The following is a 21,416-nucleotide window of genomic DNA, read 5'->3' on the forward strand; positions in this document are numbered from 1 at the left end:
CCCGGTTCCTCTGTCTCTGCTGCATCTGCTCCCAGGATGAGACTTTCAGTGCCAGGACATCTCAAATGTCCTTTCTTTAAGGATCATGGTTTCCCTTCTGCCGTCATCAATGATGCCCTCACCCGCATCTCCTCCATTTCCCGCACTTCGGTCCTCACCCCATCCTCCCGCCACAACAGAGACAGAGTTCCCCTTGTCCTCACCTACCACCCCACCAGCCTCTGGATCCAGTACATTATCTTCCACCACCTTCAACAGGACCCCACCACTAAGCACATCTTTCCCTCTCTGCAGTGATCGTTCCCTCTGCAACTCCCTGGTCCACACATCCCTCCCCACGGATCTCCTAACCGGCACTTATCACTGTAAGCGTAAATACCACACCTGCTCTCTTGCCACCATTCAGGGGCCCAAACAGTCCTTCCAGGTGAGGCAACACTTCACTTGTGAGTCTGTTGGGGTCATCTATTGCATCCGATGCTCCCGGTGCGGCCTCCTCTACATCGGTGAAACCCCACGCAGATTAGGGGACTGCTTCGTCGAGCACCTCCGCTCCGTCTGTCATAATAGACAGGATCTCCCGGTTGCCACCCACTTCAACTCTGCATCACATTCCCAGATATGTCCATACATGGCCTCCTCTACTGCCATGATGAGGCTCTCAGGTTGGAGGAGCAACACCTCATATACTGTCCAGGTAGTCTCCAGCCCCTTGGTATGAATATTGAATTCTCCAACTTCCAGTAATTCCCTCCCCTATCCCAGTTTCACCCTGCCCTCTCCCCCAGCTGCCTACTACTTCCCTTCTGCCTCCTTCTACTACTAATTGTGCTTCCCCCTATTCCTTCTTCATCTTTCCTGCCTATCCCCTCCCCCACCCCTTTATAGGAACCCACCAGCCTTCTCCCTCCCATCCTCCCCCCACCTTCTTTACAGGGCCTCTGCCCCTTCCCTCATTAGTCTTGAGAAAGGGTTCCGGCCCGAAACGTTGACTGATTGCTTCCAGGGATGCTGCCTGATCTGCTGAGTTCCTCCAGCGTGTTGTGAGTGTTGCTTTGACCCCAGCATCTGCAGAGTATTTTGTGTTTCCAATAAAACTTTCCTGGGTATCTGCAATGAGAAGTGATTCTCATCGGACATTAAAGCTTTGGACACTACCTCACTATTTTTAATATACAGTATTTCTGTTTTTGTACATTTTAAAAAATCTGTTCAATATACACAATTGATTTACTTGTTTATTTATTATGTTTTATTTATTGTTATCTTTCTCTCTCTGCTAGATTATGTATTGCATTGAACTGCTGCTGCTAAGTTAACAAATTTCACGTCACATGCCGGTGATAATAAACCTGATTCTGATTCTCTGTTTTGGCTGCATGTGCACTCCACAATACTTTCATTAAATCTCAGTCCGATTGTGGCTGATATGCCTTTTTCAATAGTGCCAGTTCTTTGAAAGATCCATTTAATTTGATAACACTGCTTTCTGTCACTCACCGTACATCTCTGAGAAGGCAACATTCTATTTCTTCTCTAACAATACTATCAGCATTAGATATCAAAAAGATCAGTCCCACCTAACAGATGAGAGCTGATGTAAAAAGAGGAAGTGTTTAACCTGCAACAAGAAAGAATGGTACAGTAATGCGAGCATGGAAAGTCAAGACAGAAGTTCCAAATATGTGATATATAAATATGCTAGACACATATTGAAGCTTCTTAACTCTATCTGGCTGAACACACGATTTAACTACCCCCTTCAGTTTTCAATCCCCAAGTACTGCTTTATTAGTATTGTTTACTGATCATGCATTCCAAACATATTTAATACAAAAATAAGAATGGTGTTCTTTCATGTTTGCTGGGGATAATTTAAAAATCCAAATTCCAGTAACTGAAGGAATCACTTCTGTATCATCGGATAACATTATTTTGATTCAGGAAAAGGAGGTACGATTAGATGAGTGAGACCACACCTGGTGTATCGTGTACAGTTTTGGTCACCTTACCTAGCAAAGGATATACTTGTCAGGGACAGTGTGATGAAGGTTCACCAAGCTGATTTCTAGGATGGCAAGGACCATTGCATGAGAGTTGATGAAAACAGGCCTGGTCAACTAGAGTTCAGAAAAATTAAAATATTTCATGGAAATGTACATAAAGACTATTAAAATTAACATAAAGACTGGAAGCAGGGAGGATATTCCCTCTGTGTGGGAGATCAAGCATTTGTATTTAGAATAAGAGATTTAGGACTGAAATGATAAATACTTCACAGATGGCAGAGTAGAAAATTCTACAGGTTCGCCAAAGTAACTGAATACACTTCAGGAGATAAGATTTCCAGACAAGATTCCCATTCATGCCTTGTCATCTGTAGTCTGGGCTATTTCAGCTTCTCATTCGTCCACACATTCAATGTGTCCAAAACCCTGCTGACTGCATTGTGAGCGTGTCTGACTGACAGCCCCCATCATCCCTGCACTTTTCCTTTGACCTTGGCTTCTAGTCTTACAAAATCCTGAATTAAAAATCCAACTGATCTGCCTAACATTAGTTAATTCTTCAATATTTCAAGGTTCACATACTTGGGAGTTCTGCATCTTGGGCATCCCAATTTTCAGTTTTGCTGGGTATATCACCAGTGCATATGCTCTAAAGTACAGATTTTAATCTTTAACCTTTTCTTCCTCCTTTAAGATCTGAGAGATCCATCTCATTGACCAATGATTTGCTTATCTGTCCTATACTGAAGGATATTTCATATCAGATTTTATTGAAGATGCATGTAAAATCCTAATTAAGCAGAATAACTCCAATAACCTGTCATGCTTGGAACTTTTAGCAGTGCTGGAATGGCTCAATGGCAAGCAGTTCCAATTAATCCACCAATCAATTTTCCACTTCTAAAAAAATGTTACACAGTGGTATTATTTTAATTGTGTTTAAAGGGAGAATGGCAATGAGACCCCAGCAAGTTTAAAGGCAGCATGGGAATGTCACCCCCCCACCAAAGATATCGAAAAGGATCATGAGAAAAGGACCTTGCTGAGTTTAAAACATAGAAAACCTACAGCACAATACAGGCCCTTCGGCCCACAAAGTTGTGCTGAACATGTCCTTACCTTAGAAATTACTAGGCTTACTATAGCCTTCTATTTTACTAAGCTCCATGAATTTATCTAAAAGTCTCTTAAAAGACCCTATCGTATCCGCCTCCACCACCATTGCCAGCAGCCCATTCCACGCACTCACCACTCTCTGAGTAAAAAAAACTTACCCCTGACATCTCCTCTGTACCTACTCCCTGGCACCTTAAACCTGTGTCCTCTTGTGGCAACCATTTCAGCCCTGGGAAAAAGCCTCTGACTATCCACACGATCAATGCCTCTCATCATCTTGTACACCTCTATCAGGTCACCTCTCATCCCCCGTCGCTCCAAGGAGAAAAGGCCGAGTTCACTCAACCTATAAGGCATGCTCCCCAATCCAGGCAACATCCTTGTAAATCTCCTCTGCACCCTTTCTATGGCTTCCACATTCTTCCTGTAGTGAGGCGACCAGAACTGAACACAGTACTCCAAGTGGGGTCTGACCAGGGTCCTATATAGCTCCAACATTACCTCTCCGCTCCTAAATTCAATTCCACGATTAATGAAGGCCAATACACCGTACGCCTTCTTAACCACAGAGTCAAACTGCGCAGCTGCTTTGAGTGTCCAGTGGACTCGGACCCCAAGATCCTCCGATCCTCCACACTGCCAAGAGTCTTGCCATTAATACTATATCCTGCCATCATATTTCACCTACCAAAATGAACCACTTCACACTTATCTGGGTTGAACTCCATCTGCCACTTCTCAGCCCAGTTTTGCATCCTATCAATGTCTCGCAGTAACTTCTGACAGCCCTCCACACTATCCACAACACCTCCAACCTTTGTGTCATCAGCAAACTTACTAACCCATCCCTCCACTTCCTCATCCAGGTCATTTATAAAAATCACGAAGAGTAAGGGTCACAGAACAGATCCCTGAGGCACCCCACTGGTGACCGACCTCCATGCAGAATATGACCTGTCTACAACCACTCTTTGCCTTCTGTGGGCAAGCCAGTTCTGGATCCACAAAGCAATGTCCTCTTGGATCCCATGCTTCTTTACTTTCTCAACAAGCCTTGCATGGGGTACCTTATCAAATGCCTTGCTGAAATCCATATACACTACATCTACTGCTCTTCCGTCACCAATGTGTTTAGTCACATCCTCAAAAAATACAATCAGGCTCATAAGGCACGACTTGCCCTTGACAAAGCCATGCTGACTACTCCTAATCCTCTATCCTCTCCAAATATTCATAAACCCTGCCTCTCAGGATCTTCTCCATCAACTTACCAACCACTGAGGTAAGGCTCACTGGTCTATAATTTCCTGGGCGATCCCTACTCCCTTTCTCCTGCTCACCTAAAGAAGTGCAAGAAACATGAGCTGGTGATCAAGATTTCCGAAAAATAAATCAAAAAGCAGATTATTGTGGTGAACCATTTATCTGTTAAGGTTCAGTGAGCTATTAGGCCAGTGTTAGTGGAATTATGCTGTACAATCATTTAGTAGGAAAGTAAGATTAAGAGACTAACACAATGTAGCATAAATTTATACAGTGCCTTGTGAAAGTATTCAGCTCCCAACGCTTTGATTACATAAATGAGTACTACAACCAGGGACCTTGATCAATGTAAGTAAGAAAGAAATTTTATCTGTAATTCACATGCTGCTTTTTTTCCCCCCCACAGTAGAACCCAAAAAAAAACACACAGGGAAAATTGTAAAGCATGAACAACTAAAAAGTCAGTTCAAAGGCATTCATTCCCTTTACTCAGTTGAACCACCACTTGCAACTAATACAGCCAGATGTATATTTGGATAAGACTATTAGTTTTGCAAATTTAATGGAGCAAGATTTGCCCATTCATCTTCGCAAAATTGCTCCAGCTCTGCCAGGTGAGTTGGGGAGAGGCGACGGACCTTGAGGTTTTCCCAAAGATGTCTGATCAGGTTAAGGTCAGGACACTGACTGGGCCACTCAAAGACATCAATTTTCTTCTCTTGAAACCACTCTATGGTTGCTCTGGCAGTGTGCTGTGTGCTGTGGGCTTCTGGCCTGCTGAGAAAACTTCCGCCCCAGTTTAGGATTTCTGGCAGAGGCTAGCAGGAAACTAAGGGCTATGGGAAAAAGGTAAGTAAGTGGAAGCGAGTCCATGGCAAGATCAGCCATGATCTTATTGATTGGTGCAGCAGGCTCAAAGCGCCAGATGGCCTATTCCTGCTCCTATTTCTTATGTTCTTTATCCAGGATCTATATTTAGAAATATCTCCCCATCAATTTTGACCAGATTTCCAGTCCCTGCTGCTGAAAATCAACCAATAACATTATGCTACTTCATCACTTTACAGTAGTGTTGACGTTACCAGGCTGATGCACAGTATTGATTTACACCATACATACTGCTTAAAATAAAGCATATCCTTGCTTGTAAAGACTTTGCAAAGCATTACTTAGAAGATACTGTAAAGATGTGAAAAAAGGTTGTGGTCAGATGAGACTAAAGTGTATTTGCCAGAGGTTTTTGAAGATCAGGAGCAATAGAACATGTAGTCATACAAGTCCTGAGAAAACTATTCCAGGCCTGTTCACATTCTATTACAAGAATGAAACTGGATGGAATACCATACTAGCCAACATGAAAATTACAAGTTTGAACTTCTAGCAACACTACTTCGAAAAAAGTCAACACATTGAACATAAATAATTAGCCTTGACAATGTAGATGCAGAGGTGATATTTCCCTTGACTAGCTGTCTAGAATCAGGCAGGATGATTTCAAAATAAAGGGTCTTAGCCACAGGTAGTAATACATGTTTGGAATTCACTAATCAATATGCTGAACATATTCAAGATCGAGATTGTTGGAAATTAAGAGAACCAAAGTATGTGGGATTAGTGCTGCAAACTAGTACTTCAGCAATCATCTTATTGAATAGGCGTGCAGGCATGAAGTACTAGAAGGCCTGTTCCTGCTTTTATTTCTTATTTTCATACAGCACTATTGCAATCTATAGAGTAGAAATGAATGAATGCATCCATTGAAAATTTTTTAATTGCTGAAATTAATCAGTTTTACCTCTGAATTGAATTAAAAACGTCAACAAAAAAATTCAAACCCCATCCATGTACTTCAATAAGTGATCCAAAGACAAGTTAAATTTGCCCTATATCAGCTGGGCAATTTCCAGAACTCCAATAACACTCAGATTTTGGATTTGCCAGACTGACAGGTTTTCGGATGTTACTATCAATCACAGTTGTAATTCACTTTTTAAAGCATTTCATAGTAGTATAACGAGTTTTCCAGCGAACCCAATATGCTTAAAAGGATCATGGGAAACAGGGTGTCAGCAAGTTTAAATGAAATGCAGGAAATGTAGGGGAAATACAGGAAGAATACATTTAAAGGGAGTGTGAAACATGGGGCCTTGCTGAGTTCAAAGGAAGCACAGGCAACAGTGTCCTACAAAATTTAAAGAACGCATGGGAAACAGGGCTGGGAGACAAGAAGACATCAGTGGGATATCCCAAATGGGAAAGTGAATAGAGTTTTATTGTAAATTTAAGTCCAGAAATCTAGCAAAAAAACTACATTAATGGTAAAAGTCCATTCATTGATGTATGTTGCCAAAGAAACTCAGCTGCCCTTACCTGTTCTGCTCCATAGCTCACTTCAAACCCAAAGTAATGTAGCTCATTCCTCTGAAATAGCCCAGCAAGCAACTCATTAATGGGTAATTAAGTTCCCTTAGCCAATAACCCTCATGCCACCTGAATGGGGGAGAAAAAATAACACAAATTGATTGTTAGAAAGGACCTTATTTATCTCATTCTTACAACAGCAACATGGTAATTGCAAAGAGATCCAGACCACTAGAATGACTAACGACAATACACTGATTGTTTGTGCTTTGCTTCAATATTAAGGTATCAATCTAGAATTGGGTAGTTGTAGCGATTCTCCATCACTTTGCAACTTTTCCATATGGCACCAGCAAATGACCTCAGGAGGCTGGATCTCGGTAAATTTAATCAAAAATAATTCAACACTCAGAGGGGCTATCAACTTCATAAGACCAAGATACTGCAATATTTTTGTCGAAGAATCACAACACAGCTCCGAAATAACAAGTACCACACAGCTGATTATTTTTAAATTTTAGGTAAACCATCTGATGGTCGATTCAACCAAACTTAATGAGCATTGGATAGCCAACCTGAAACCCGAGCAAGGTTAGGTCTATATTGCATTTCGAAATGTGCTAGAGGTTAAACAATATGTAGCAAAATACTTTATTTACAGCTTTTTAGTTTATGTGCTGGAGAAAAATTTCTATATTTCTAAAGATGGGTCAGAGCTCAATAAAGATTCCAAAAAAAAAATAAAGACCCATCATAATAATTCTTGGATTACTCAAGAATTGCAAGAACTTATGTAATATATAGGGAAAAAAAGGTTTTGCATTCAAGTGAATGACTGAATGCCATCATTTTCCATCTCAACCTAACCATTACCACTTTATTATTTTCTTGGCTTGGGTGAAGAATGAAAAACATACCTGCTAAATTTGTTGGTGGTATATAGATTGCAAGTAAGTTTAGGAAAAGACATACCTTAAGACAATGGACAGAAATTAGTAGTCAGAGAATATTTCAAGGGAGTTGGGGAATTTATAAAACAAGGTCCTGAAAGGCCTGATTTAATTGGCAACTGGAAGAATTCTTGTTACAAGACTATCAAATGGTTCCCCAGAACGGAAAAAAAATGGACTCTTACCTCACAATGTACGTTGTTATGATCTGCTTACACCTTTCTGTTTACCTGCACTACACTCTGTACCTGTTATATTTTATTCCACATTCTTCTAGCTTTACCTTAGTCCTCCTTAATGCATTGTGTGACATTTGATCTGTACGAACAGTATACAGGACAAGCTTTTCAGTACTTCTCAGTACATATGACAGTAGTAAATTTCATGAGACTAGCTTGAGATTTGGAAATAACCCAAGTAACTTTTTTTGGGCAAGACATAAAAGCAAAGAGCTGAATGACCTTATTCTGTACCTGCTTCACACACGCCTTTATAGCTAAAGCGTGAGCAAAAAATAAAAAAACAAGTCTTGTAAAGTTTGTTTCACCTTTTCAAACAAAGCCCTAATTTGCACCAGTATTTACATTTTCTACTGCAACTCCTGTTCTTCCATTGCCTACTTCCTCAAAAGGATGTCCTCTTCCTGCCAAGATGGCCCACAAGGACCTACATGCAACAGTACACTATTTGAACTTTAAATTAATGCAGTATATTCACTTTCACAACATGGCATCCTCTGCAGAGAACAAGTGCAACACTTTCCACAGCAAACTTAACCAGAGCTTCCTTTGAAGTTAATTCTTTCGCTTCACTCCCTCTGTCCACTCTTTGACTTCTTACTCTATTGCAGTGAGGCTCAAAACAACCTTAAAGAACATCACCCATTTCTGACAACACAGATGACAGCCTCAAGATTCGATAAAATTACCAAGGATTTTGGAAAGCATCAGTAAAATTGAAATCTAGAATGTAATTGACAAAATCCCAAGTCTTTCTTACAATATTTTTTCATATTTCAATGAAAATGCACTTTGATTTCCTATCATCTTGCATTGTCTCTTGCTTTTCACATAATCTCCTCCCTCACCTTCCCCTGCATCTTAAAATCCCTATCATTTCTGATGAAATCTGCACATTTCCTGTTTCTCACCATTAGCATTACAGCATTTGATTTTAATAACATATAACTCAATCCAATATGCTAAGGACTTCATTGGTGCCGGACTGGTAAATTTTCCCACCTACCACATTATTTCTAACGTCAACATTGATGTTACTAATACAATAATCTTGTGGGCACGTGACCAAGTGGTTAAGGCATTCGACTAGCGATCTGAAGGTCGTGAGTTTGAGCCCCAGTCGCGACAGTGTGTTGTGTCCTTGAGCAAGGCACCTAATCACAGTACTCTGCGACGACACTGGTGCCAAGCTGTATCGGCCCTTGCCCTTGGACAACATTGCTGTCATGGAGAGGGGAGACTTGCAGCATGGGCAACTGCCGGTCTTCCATACAACCTTGCCCAGGAGAGTGAAGACTTTCCAGGTGCAGATCCATGGTCTTGCAAGACTAATGGAGGCCTTTAATCTTTAGGGAACCAATGAATAGAAAAGTATCGTATAAACCAGAGCCCCATAGGTGGAAAAAGACCACAGGAAAGCCTTAAACATATCGCATGGAAACAGGCAATTTGGCCCATCACATCCTGACTAGAGGGCACTCGTGCTTAATAACCCCATCCGCAACACTTGGCCAATAGTGCTTGCCTGGTCAAGCCAGAAGCTGAAACACTGCAATTTCTGAACAGTCGAATGAGGGAGTTATACTGTATTTAGCTTTTGCAACTAAATTATTTGGTTGCAAGATAGAAAGGCTTGAGGTTGCAATGATTAAATTGTTAACTCAAGAGTTCGACCTCAAGTTGAATAACTTGAGTCCACAAAACCCAGCACAGAGCATGAAGCACTCAAGTTCAAGTGAACCAAAAATACTTACTACAATGGTAACAATAAAGTTGTTGTTAAAGATCATCGGATTCCTTAACACCCATTAAGGCAAGACAGTTTGTCATCCTCACCTGATCTGCTCCATGTTCTGATCAATGTAGTTAAGCCTTGGCTGCTACCTCAGTGCTGCAGCAAGTAAGGGCAGAGACACACCAGCATTGCCAGTCATGTCCACATTACATTGAAACTAAATATTCAAGAAAATATTTACCTGACATCCGTGGAAGATGAGATCTATTATATAGTGCAACAATTTCATACAAGTACCTCAAATGTCCTATCGAATATTAAAAGAACTGCTTCTCACATCAAAATATTTTCTCAATAGACAGCTTTAGACAAAAGTTGATTATACAGGTAGTTTGCAGCAAGCAGCAAAGCCAAGTGCCTTCATAAAAAATAATTCATAATAGTGCTACAATAGTGTAGACAAAATATATTCAAATATCAAAGTGACATACTGTGCTACAGTACTGTTCAATTCTTCAAAGTATAATTAAATGGCAGCAAAGCATTATGTAGAGAAACACTGGGGTGTTTTTTTTTATTAAGGTAAATTATCCAGCAAAAATTCTAACAGGAAGTGGATACATACAGCCATCTGCCCTTTTAAAAGATGTTACTTTCAATTAGAAACTAGTTTTACATGATTGCAAAGGTTTTTCTTTACAAAAATGACAAATTTAAAATTAATATATTTTTCACATTAGATTTCCAGGCCCCACATTTTCTATTTTTTTTTTTCACCAAAATATTTTACCCAGTTACAAAACTAACCCACAAAACCACTGGAATGTTTTGACATGAACAACTTTCTCCTTACTCTTACCCACTTGTAATAACCTAACACCACAAATACCTGGTGAATTAAAATCAGACTTTTTTTTTTTTTTTTTTTTTTTTTTTTTTTGAGTATGACACAAGACAAACATTGACAGAAGTCAATAACTACCACCATTTACTTGTCCCACATATCACACCAACTACAACAATCACAATTTAAAACAATGATTCTTTAGGGTTCCGAACCCCCAAATAATCTTGAGATGTGGGTGTTTCCATAATTAAATTCATGCTAAAAAAACCTTGTATTTATAAAATAGTTGATAAAAATATTCCTCTCTGTTAACAATACAGTATGGAGGTATGGATGCCATTGATGGAGATGACGGGCAGATGCAGTTACTCTGACTTGGCTTCTTTTTCTTCACAGCTTTCAGTGGACTGTGCCTGAAATGTAAAAGAAATAATTGATACAAATTGCACAACACAAATATTGCATTTAAACGTAACCAACTGAAAATGAAAATAAATTGTAGAAATTGATAGTTGAGCTCACAATTCTCTGCAAAATCATTGTTTTAAATAGCCATGCTGAAAATTCAGAAATCTACAAAGATGTAAATGTCAAGCAAACATCCAACTATTTATATACTGTCTGACCTACTATATTCCTCCAACAATTTCTTCACTGCAAGGAACTAAGTTAATAGTTTCATACCATGCCTTGTGTACCAGAGAGTAACTGGGCTATGTTTGCTACTCAATGCCTGTGAAATAAATAAAATAGAATCAGATTACTTTCAGTTAATACACTTACTGAAGAAATAAAATGTTACTTAATATAGCTAGTATGCTCACAAAAATAAAGCTTTTCTTATGCAGGGACCAAGAGAAAAGGGATACTCAGTGGAAATAATAGGGTACATAGGCATGTATCCATGCTGCCTTCAATTTCATGTGCCCTCCCCCCACCCAGCATCAACGTATTGCATAGAATAGGATGGGGGTGGTGGGGGCGGGGGGGGGGGGGAGAGAAGAGCAAGCATGAACAAGCGAGGAACTATCTGACATCAGGATGAATAATCCTGAGATTGGCCCATTATTACCAAAAAAGGAATCAGTGCTCGGGCCTCAACTGCAATGAACTTGAGTACAGTCACCAAATTTGATGCTAGGTGAAGACAGAATGCCCGCAAAGGAATACGTAAGAGTTAAATGAATGGGCAAGAAACAATTGACAGAATACATTATAGATAAATGAGACTATGCACTCCAATAATAAAACACGGATTTAAATAGAATGAGATGATAAAATGGTTACAAATCAAAGGGATTTTGGATTCTAATGTATGAAGTGCAAAAGTTACAATGCAGTATTAAAAATGCTGATAGAATGTTGGCTTTTATTACAAGAGCTAGGAAGCAAAATAAAGGAACTTTCAATACTACTTTGGAGGGCACTGAGAGACCACTAGAAAGTACCAGGAAGTTTTGACCTCTTTAAAAAAAAAAAGACGTTGAAATTAGAGCAAAGATTGAATCTTGCAATTAAGGGGTTGAGATACAAAGAAAGAAGCAGGTGGAGCAACTTTTAAGTTGTGAGAGAAAGTTAAATGATGCAAGATGTTAAGAGGAAATATCCTTTCCTCCGAACAGGAGGGTAACTAGAACTATTGGGCTTCTTTCCAGAACAAAGACGCAATATTTGTTCTGGAAAGAAGACGAGGAGGAATTTCTTCAGTTTTAGACAGCTGGAGACAGAAACCAGGAGTTTTAATGTCTTCCTGAGCTTTCATAGGCATTCTAGTAGCTCTAGACAGCTGTTGTATTTTGCTAGTTGAACAGGACTCACAGAACAGGTATCCAATATTGAATAAATAAAAGGTTTGTCATGGCATCAATGCTAGAAAATGAGGCAGCTGACCCACCATATTAAAACAGTTAAGATGAATCTATCCAGCTGTGACTAAGAAACATCCTATCACTGAACTAGGGAAAGTGCTCAAGTACTAGTCAAAACATTTCAATTAATTCAGTGCACATCCAAGATCTGAGTTTACTTATCAGCTATTGGCTACTTTGAGTTTTCTCTTAAAATGGAACAATATGAAAGATGACAACAAAAGTAGAAAATGTCAATACCAGAACCCTTCAAATTAAAATCAGTAATACCAGATACAGAAAAATTCACAGTAGTAAGACAAGGACAGATGCTGGAAAGTATTTTGTTTCTTTGACAATGAGATATGTAAAGTATGTAACAGACATAGAAATAACGATGGAGATAATGGCATGGAGCTGTTTAATATAATGAACAATCAAGCATGTTTAAAATAGACCAAGTCATAAGGAATAAGCCATTATAGATATTTAAATCTTGTTTAACTACCAGTCTAATGTAATGTTCATGGAAATACCTCCATGTACGTTTGTACTTGAAAGGCCTGAGAGTACAGATACTTAAGATGTCCGTTAAGCTAAAACTTGTGGAATAGAAAATAAGTTATTTATTTTGGATTGTTATTCAGTAGCAGGGAGTAGATGCTCAATTTTTTTTGACGAAAGGTCAGCAACATAAAACACACTGCGCAGATGCTTAGATATTACCTGATGCTAAGTACCTCCAGTAGTTTGGTATTACACAGTAGGGATAACGTACAGAGGTTGGTCAATATAAGAAAGGAGTTGCCAGAGGCAGTGGTTGAAACAAGTGCTTTTTAAAGATTGTTAATATGCTTGGACAGATACATGAATAGAAAAAAGCTTTGACAAATATGGGCCAAACACAGGCAAAAGGGACCAGTTTAGATGGGTATCATTATCAACCATGGACAGGTTGAGCTGAAAGGCCTGTTGTGGTGCTGTATGACTATGCCTGGATGCAACTGAGTAGTATCTACAAAGGTTCATACTGGAAATTATTTGCATCTCTGTAAACTGAAATGAGCTATAAAGCCATATACATCCAAGTATCTTATGGCACTAAGAAAGGTCGGAATACAAGGCTAGTAGAGCCATGATGTTACTGCAAGTGTGTTTTCCATTGACAACAAACGTGGATTGACACAATTACATAACAAAATAGACATACAACCTTGGTGAATGGATTTCAGATTTTCATTTCTCACCTCATCATTTTTGGCTTCTCCATTTTCAGAGGGAGTTTCTTCTTTTGCATCCTCTTGGTTGGTCTCTTCTTTGCCTTTAGTTCCTTTTTTGCCTTTTGCTGGTGCTTTCTTTTCATCCTTCTTGTCATTAGCAGCCTTCTCCTTCTATTAAAGTATGGCACAAATTGCAGCAGTTGGTTAAATACTTTAAAGAACAAGGTGATTTTTGAATATAACTTCCAACTACTTGCATTGACAGGAGACATAACGGCTAAAAATTAAACTTCTGATAATCTACAACCTAATTTTTACTGTTTAGAACAAATCTTGTCCCCAAGTACGTGCTAATGTTGGGATTTGAACAAATGCTGGTCCTGTATATCAGGGGTCCCCAACCTTTTTTTGCACCATGGACCAGTTTAATATTGACAATATTCTTGCGGATGGGCCAACTGGGGGCGGGGGTGCTCAAGTAGGGTTAAACTCACCTCAACATGTCTTTTACAGTTAGGGTTGCCAACTTTCTCACTCCCAAATAAAGGGACAAAAGTAGCAGTCAAATCCCGACAACACTTGTGTTTACCCCAGGAAAGACTACCATGACCATGAAGCCTTGCGCGTGCACCTGTGTGCGCATGCGCATACGTGCCGATTATTTTCCCATGGGCCTCCTGTCCCATGATTCTCTCATATCCCTTTTGCCAATCAACTGTCCAGCTCTTGGCTCCATCCCTCCCCCTCCTGTCTTCTCCTATCATTCTGGATCTCCCCTCCCCCCCCCACTTTCAAATCTCTTACTAGCTCTTCTTTCAGTTAGTCCTGACAAAGAATCTCGGCCCGATCCGTCGACTGCACCTCTTCCTAGAGATGCTGCCTGGCCTGCTGCGTTCACCAGCAACTTTTATGTCTGTTGCTTGAAATTCCAGCATCTGCAGATTTCCTCGTATTTGCGTTTTTTTCCACAAATCGGTTTTGGCTTATCTTCCCGACTACACTGTACATACATTATTTCTACTTTATATAGACTGTGTACTTATCATATAATTCCTGCTTTTACTCTATGTTAGTGTTATTTTCAGTTTTATGTGTTATTTGATATGATTTGATAGGTTTTTTTTTGGGTCTGGGCAAGCTCAAAAATTTTTCCCATTTCAATTAATGGTAGTTGCTTCTGTGCTTTAAGCCATTTCAGCACGAAAGGTTTCATAGGAACGCTCTACCTTAGCGGGGGAAATACGGGACAAGGGTGGTCCCGTATTGGACAAACCAATTTAGCCCAATATACAGGATGTCCTGGCAAATACGACCCTATGTTCAAGTCCAACAGTGCGTGACAGGGAATGAGGAAGGGTGCAGCTGACTCATATCGTTTCCTTGCAGCCCGGTAGCACATGCTTTGTGGCCCGGTGGTTGGGGACTGCTGCTGTATATAAAAGTATGATGATTAAACCTACTTGCATATAAATATTGCTCCCCCACAAATTCCAGCATAGTAGGAACACAAGTTAAAAGTATCAAAGATGCTTTCCACACAAATTAAGCAAGAAAAATAATTTGACTCTAAATTTTGGGGAAAAAGACACAAGTCCCTGATGATTTAATTGATCATGGCCAAAGGAATCCACCATAAGATCATGAACCAACGTTATTTTTGTTCGTCGTTTTTTTTGCACAATGTTTCAATTTTATGTCTTTCCACTGTACTAATGCTGCAGAACAACATTCCATGACAAAAAAGTTAGCGATAATAAATTTGACCGATCTAATTCAGGCTGTGCCCATTACAAACTTGACTTATAGACACCCTGTACATGTGAGAAAGTTCTCATAATCACAGCAGATTCTGTAGATGCTGGAAATCCAGAGCAATACACACACAGCAGCATCTGATATGAATAAACAGTCAATGTTTCAGGTTGAGACCCCCTGCAGATCACAGGACTAATTTCCCCTCGATCGACTTTTAACAACTGTTCTTAACAGCTTTAGGCGCTTCTGATTTATGTGTAATTTTATGACCCAGACACCTGTACTAACAGAACCTGTTCATTCACTGTGAATGGTCTGTGTTGCAATTCACAATGTAATTTTATTAATGAAGAAAGTTATTTCTGGGCATCCTCGGCGGGAGGAGAAGATGGCAGCGCGCTGCGCATGCGCAGCTCTCCGGTGAAAAATGATGTTGTATCTGTTAAATAGGGGCCGTGGACAATTCTGATCTGATGGAGAATGGACGTGAAAGCACAGAGGTACATCTGGAGAAATTTCTGAAACGCCTGTCCGCTGCTGTTGTTACTGTGGCCAGGAATCTTTTCAGAGGGTAGGCCTCAAAATCCCCGGCCTTGCCTGTTTTTGGCGACCGAGAGGAGGTCCAATCGTTCGGCAGAGATGCCGCTCAGTACTCGGTGTCGGAGAGCCGATCAGAGTTCAAAGTTTTCCGATGACTCAGAGTCGGATTGTGGTCGGCATGGCAGGGAGAGTTTTTCTTCCTTCTCCCGTCTGTGTGAGATGTGGGATATTTGAGAAACTTTGAACATTACTGTGCTCACTGACTTTCTTCATCAAGTTATGGTATTGTTACACTGTTTGTAACTATATGTATAATTATGTGGTTTTGTCAGTTTTTTCAGTCTTGGTTTGTCCTGTGTTTTGTGATATCACACTGGAGGAAATAATGTATCATTTCTTAATGCATGCATTACTAAATGATAATAAAAGGAGACTACGTGACTTCATAATCTAACATCTAAACTCTTAATTTTATTATACTCAAAAAAACGGACAAAATAAAGGCCACCATTGATTTGAATTTAGAAAATACTGATATAATCCCAAAAATAATTGCATTCCTTAACACAATCTTCACAAAATACAATTAAATCAATTTTGTTCAGACACATCGTAATGTTTAACTGCAAACAAAAAGCTAGACAAATTCTCAAGGTATAAAGGAAACAGAATGATGTTATGAGAATGAAATAAGGTGCAAGAGAACTTATGGAGACAATTGCACATTTTTTGTCATATGAAAGGGTCTAAATTACTATCGTGTTTAAACAATGTGAGGGTCTTAACAATTGGACAACACTATCAGCCAACAAAATGTTTTATAGTTTCCTGATTACTGCTGGAACTGCATGCACTCAAGCAAAACACTGACATAACTTAGCAACTTTTACGTGGAAAGTGCATTACTGAAGAATGCATAGCTAGCAGATGCATGGAATTAGAACCTTGTGTAGTAGTTCCTATTCAGTATTTGAAATGGCAGTTGTCAAATTTATAAGTGCTTCAAGTTCCTACTAACTTGTGGAAAAGTAGTTTATTTCCCTCACTTGTTCACAATGTTTGATAAATTCCAAACAAATTATAAACCAAAATAAATCCTAGAAAATAGCACACAACCACATTTGAACTCAAAAACTGCCATCAGTCTAGTAGTGTGCTTCAGGATACTCAGCTCCTTTTAATGTTTACTCAAGTCAACAGAACTATATGGATAAGTCTCCAGGTCCAGACAAGATATTCCCTAGGACCTTGAGGGAAGTTAGTGTGGAAATAGCAGGAGCCCTGACAGAAATATTTCAAATGTCATTAGAAACAGGGATGGTGCCGGAGGATTGGCGTATTGCTCATGTGGTTCCATTGTTTAAAAAGGGTTCTAAGAGTAAACCTAGCAATTATTGGCCTGTGAGTTTGACGTCAGTGGTGGGTAAATTGATGGAAAGTATTCTTAGAGATGGTATATATTATCATCTGGATAGACAGGGTCTGATTAGGAACAGTCAACATGGATTTGTGCGTGGAAGGTCATGTTTGACAAATCTTATTGAATTTTTTGATGAGGTTACTATGAAAGTTGATGAGAGTAAAGCAGTGGATGTTTCTATATGGACTTCAGTAAGGCCTTTGAGAAGGTTCCACACGGAAAGTTAGTTGGGAAGGTTCAATCGTTAGGCATTAATATCAAAGTAGTAAAATGGATTCAGCAGTGGCTGGATGGGAGACGCCAGAGAGCAGTGGTGGATAACTGTGTGTCAGATTGGAGGACGGTGTGTAGCGGTGTGCCTCAGGGATCTGTACCGGGTCCAATGTTGTTTGTCATATATATTAATGATCTGGATGATAGGGTGGTAAATTGGATTAGTAAGTATGCAGATGATATTAAGATAGGTGGCATTATGGATAATGAAGTAGGTTTTCAAAGCTTGCAGAGAGATTTAGGCCAGTTAGAAGAGTGGGCTGAAAGATGGCAGATGGAGTTTAATGCTGAAAAATGTGAGGTGCTACATTTTGGTAGGACTAATCAAAATAGGACATACATGGTAAATGGTAGAGCACTGAAGAATGCTGTAGAATAGAGAGATCTAGTAATAATGGTGTGTAGTTCCCTGAAGGTGGAATCTCATGTAGATAGGATGGTGAAGAAACCTTTTGATATGCTGGCCTTTATTAATCAGAGCATTGAGTATAGGAGTTGGGATGTAATGTTGAAATTGTATAAGGCATTGGTAAGGCCAAATTTGGAGTACTGTGTACAGTTCTGGTTACTGAATTATAGGAAAGATGTCAATAAAATTGAGAGTACAGAGCAAGTTCACCAAAATGTTGCCTGGGTTTCATCTCCTAAGTTACAGAGAAAGGTTGAACAAGTTAGGTCTTTATTCTTTGGAGCATAGAAGGTTGAGAGGGGACTTGATAGAGGTATTTAAAATTATGAGGGGTATTGATAGAGTTGACGTGGATAGGCTTTTTCCATTGAGAGTGGGGGAGATTCAAACAAGAGGACATGAGTTGAGAGTTAAAGGGCAAAAGTTTAGGGGTAACATGAGGGGGAACTTCTTTACTCAGAGTGGTGGCTGTGTGGAACGAGCTTCCAGCAGAAGTGGTTGAGGCAGGTTCGATGTTGTCGTTTAAAGTTAAATGGGATAGATATATGGACAGAAATGGCATGGAGGGTTATGGACCAAGTGCAGGTCAGTGGGACTAGGTGAGAGTAGGAGTTCAGCACGGACTAGAAGGGCCGAGATGGCCTGTTTCCATGCTGTAATTGTTATATGGTTATATTTATTTGTGACCCAAATTACTGAATGACTATTATTCTTTTGTTGGCTCCAATATGGACAATAATTAGACATCCTTTATCAGTTCAAAAGAATCATCTCAACTTTGCACCAGGTAAGCAACAAAACTATACAGAAACTTAGAAAACCTACAGCACAATACAGGCCCTTCGGCCCACAAAGTTGTGCCAAACATGTCCCTACCTAAGAAACCTTATAGGCTTACCTATAGCTCTCTATTTTTCTAAGCTCCATGTACCTATCCAAAAGTCTCTTAAAATACCCTATCGTATCCGCCTCCACCACCGTTGCCGGCAGCCCATTCCACGCACTCTCCACCCTGACATCTCCTCTGTACATAGTCTCCAGTACCTTAAACCTGTGTCCTCTTGTGGTAACCATTTCAGCCCTGGGAAAAAGCCTCTGACTATCCACACGATCAATGCCTCTCATCTTATACACCTATACACTACTAATACTTTCGACAAATCTTACTATCACCTCAGTTAGTCTCCTAAAATTACCAAAGTTTCACCTATCACACCTACTTTCTTTTGAAGATTAATGGAACCAAGCTGGCACAGAAAAATGCTCTCCTTATCCTCAATACATTGTTCAGCTGGATAGGACTAGATATCCCACTGCATTTCCAGTTATTTTGTGCATTGCTAGTCAGGCCAACCACAATCTCACCAATAAGGTGTGCCCTAGTTCTGGAGTAACTGATACCCACGGATCAGGCCATAATCTCTCAGTTGCAACAAAAATATCCAAATAGCAGAGACATGGAATGCCTGATAGGGTAGTGTTAACTGTCAGCTTTCAAACAGACAGAAGGCGTACACTTGAAATTTTATGAATCTGAGGTCTCTGTCAGTTAGATTTGACCATGGATATTGCATCCTAGCTGTCTATATATGCAAATCCAGGCAGTACAATATGGAGAGCAAGCTGTTGCACATGTAGCAAGCTCCCCCCCCCCCCATGCATCTGATGAAATCAAAGGAACAGCAGAGTCTGATACAGTTTGGTACCATAAAAGGAAACTCATCTAGCGGCAGGCCAAGCACAGCCTACTTTGTGCTTTATTCTAAATATTCCTAGACAATTCTTAGCTACTGCTTATTTAGGAAATAATAATAATGTGAAGATTTATAACAGTTAAATTAAACTTACTTTAGCAGGTGCTTTCTTTTGTTTTGGCTCTGGTTTGGAAACTGCAGGTTTCTGCAATAAAAACAGAAACATCTAAACTGCTCAATTGCCCACCCCCCAAAAAAATATTTTATTTTACACAAAATAGTTACGTACCGCTGATAGTCTTGGTGACCTCCTTGGCTTTAAAAAGATTTAAAAGTACAATTATTTAGAGTAGATTACATTTATCAGTCAGGTGTACATCAAAACATGAAGATAAATTGATGAACAAAGAAATCTCAGCAGTTTAAAAACTGTATTGGGTCCAAAAGCTTACAGGATTTATGAAAAACAACAGATTAAATAAGGTACCAACCTCATCCTTTGCATCTGTATCACTCTGCAAACACAGAATAAACTTTCATTGATTACACTTGTCATTTGGATAACAAAAGCTAAAATCATTCAAAAAAAGTTCTGAAAGCAAATACTAAACAATTATCCAAATGTTCGGTCCATTACTTTGAAGGTTTCTAAAATGTATCATTACTTTCACATGCATAAGAAAGTACCAGGAGTCAACCATCACACACACGGCAACCAATGTGCCGCACACTGGCTGGGTCTGGTACCACATTTCCAAACAAGGCTAAAGCAGAGTTGAACCCTGTACGTTTGGGCACTGTGATAAACACACTACCGGCATCCTGGCACCGGCCGGCGCCATCTCCTTCAGGCGCGTCCACAGCCGCTGACGTCACTACGGATGCCCAGACGCCCATTCAATATTCTCGCTGTCTTTCGCACGGCGTAGCCGGACAAGAGAGAACGTTTGAGCAAGGGGCAGAACAAGTCGAAAACTCGGTTTAAAAAAACGGGGCCCCGGCGAAAGCGCGGCGTTGGAGGGAGCTGCGAGCCCTCTCCCTCACGTACGCCAACTAACGACCGGAGGCGGCACTGCGCCTACCCAGGGCCCCAAGAACAAAGAAGAGCGCGGCCGCTGTCCTGTTGCCTTCGACCTCACCCCGGCCCACCGCGTACGCGGTCAAGGAAAGCCGCCGTTCGTTTGGGCTAGGTCTGGAGGATAGGAGGCGGCCCCGATATCGGTAGCTCACCGAGTCGACCCTGTTTTCAGCATGAACGCCTCTGCACTCCGTAACCTACCTTTCTCTTAGGCATGGCGACTTGGTTGACCGACACAATTTACAAAAAAAATGTAGTGGGGCCCGGAGTTGTGAGGAGCGGGCTATTCTTTTTTGAACGAACGGTTAATATAAAAAGCGCTGGTGTTTTTTCTTCCCTTCACACGCTAGTAACGCCAATGGCCACTCACAACGACCAGCAACACGCAACCAACACTGCTACGAATTGCACTGACTGACACCAGCCTACGCCAATTGACGGCGCCCGATCCAACGGCAGATCTGCAGGCGGGCAACGCCCCCCGTCGGGCTCGGGCCAATGGGAGGCGCAGAGGGCGGGCCCTGGGGTGCTAGCCAAATTGCCGAAAACAAGATAATGTTACTCGGCTGCTGCACCGGTGTACTGGCTGCCCGAATCGGGTCCCATGCTGCAACAACGCATGAAAATGCACTGTTTTCTGGCGCAATGCACCTAGAAGTG

At 40.4% G+C, this 21,416-nt stretch overlaps 1 protein-coding gene across 6 annotated transcripts; it reads right to left on the reverse strand.

Moving 5' to 3' along the window:
• Positions 1-10,400: 10,400 nt before the first annotated feature.
• LOC140204061 (non-histone chromosomal protein HMG-14B-like) lies at positions 10,401-21,189 on the reverse strand. Of its 6 annotated transcripts, XM_072270334.1 has the most exons (7): positions 20,958-21,184; positions 20,170-20,193; positions 19,968-19,994; positions 19,833-19,883; positions 13,615-13,758; positions 11,205-11,253; positions 10,401-10,933 (listed from the first exon to the last, which is right to left on the reverse strand). In XM_072270334.1, exons 1-7 carry the CDS (start codon positions 20,970-20,972, stop codon positions 10,920-10,922), a joined length of 324 nt encoding a protein of 107 aa, XP_072126435.1. In that variant the 5' UTR covers positions 20,973-21,184; the 3' UTR covers positions 10,401-10,919. The 6 variants fall into 6 exon arrangements, with proteins under 6 accessions (XP_072126435.1, XP_072126439.1, XP_072126438.1 ...); XM_072270338.1 differs by lacking the exon at positions 19,833-19,883 and having other exon boundaries at positions 20,958-21,188; XM_072270337.1 differs by lacking the exon at positions 19,968-19,994 and having other exon boundaries at positions 20,958-21,187.
• Between the last annotated feature and the right edge of the window lie 227 nt (positions 21,190-21,416).

The sequence above is a fragment of the Mobula birostris genome, chromosome 10 (assembly GCF_030028105.1).
Source record: "Mobula birostris isolate sMobBir1 chromosome 10, sMobBir1.hap1, whole genome shotgun sequence".
Taxonomy (NCBI): domain Eukaryota; kingdom Metazoa; phylum Chordata; class Chondrichthyes; order Myliobatiformes; family Myliobatidae; genus Mobula; species Mobula birostris.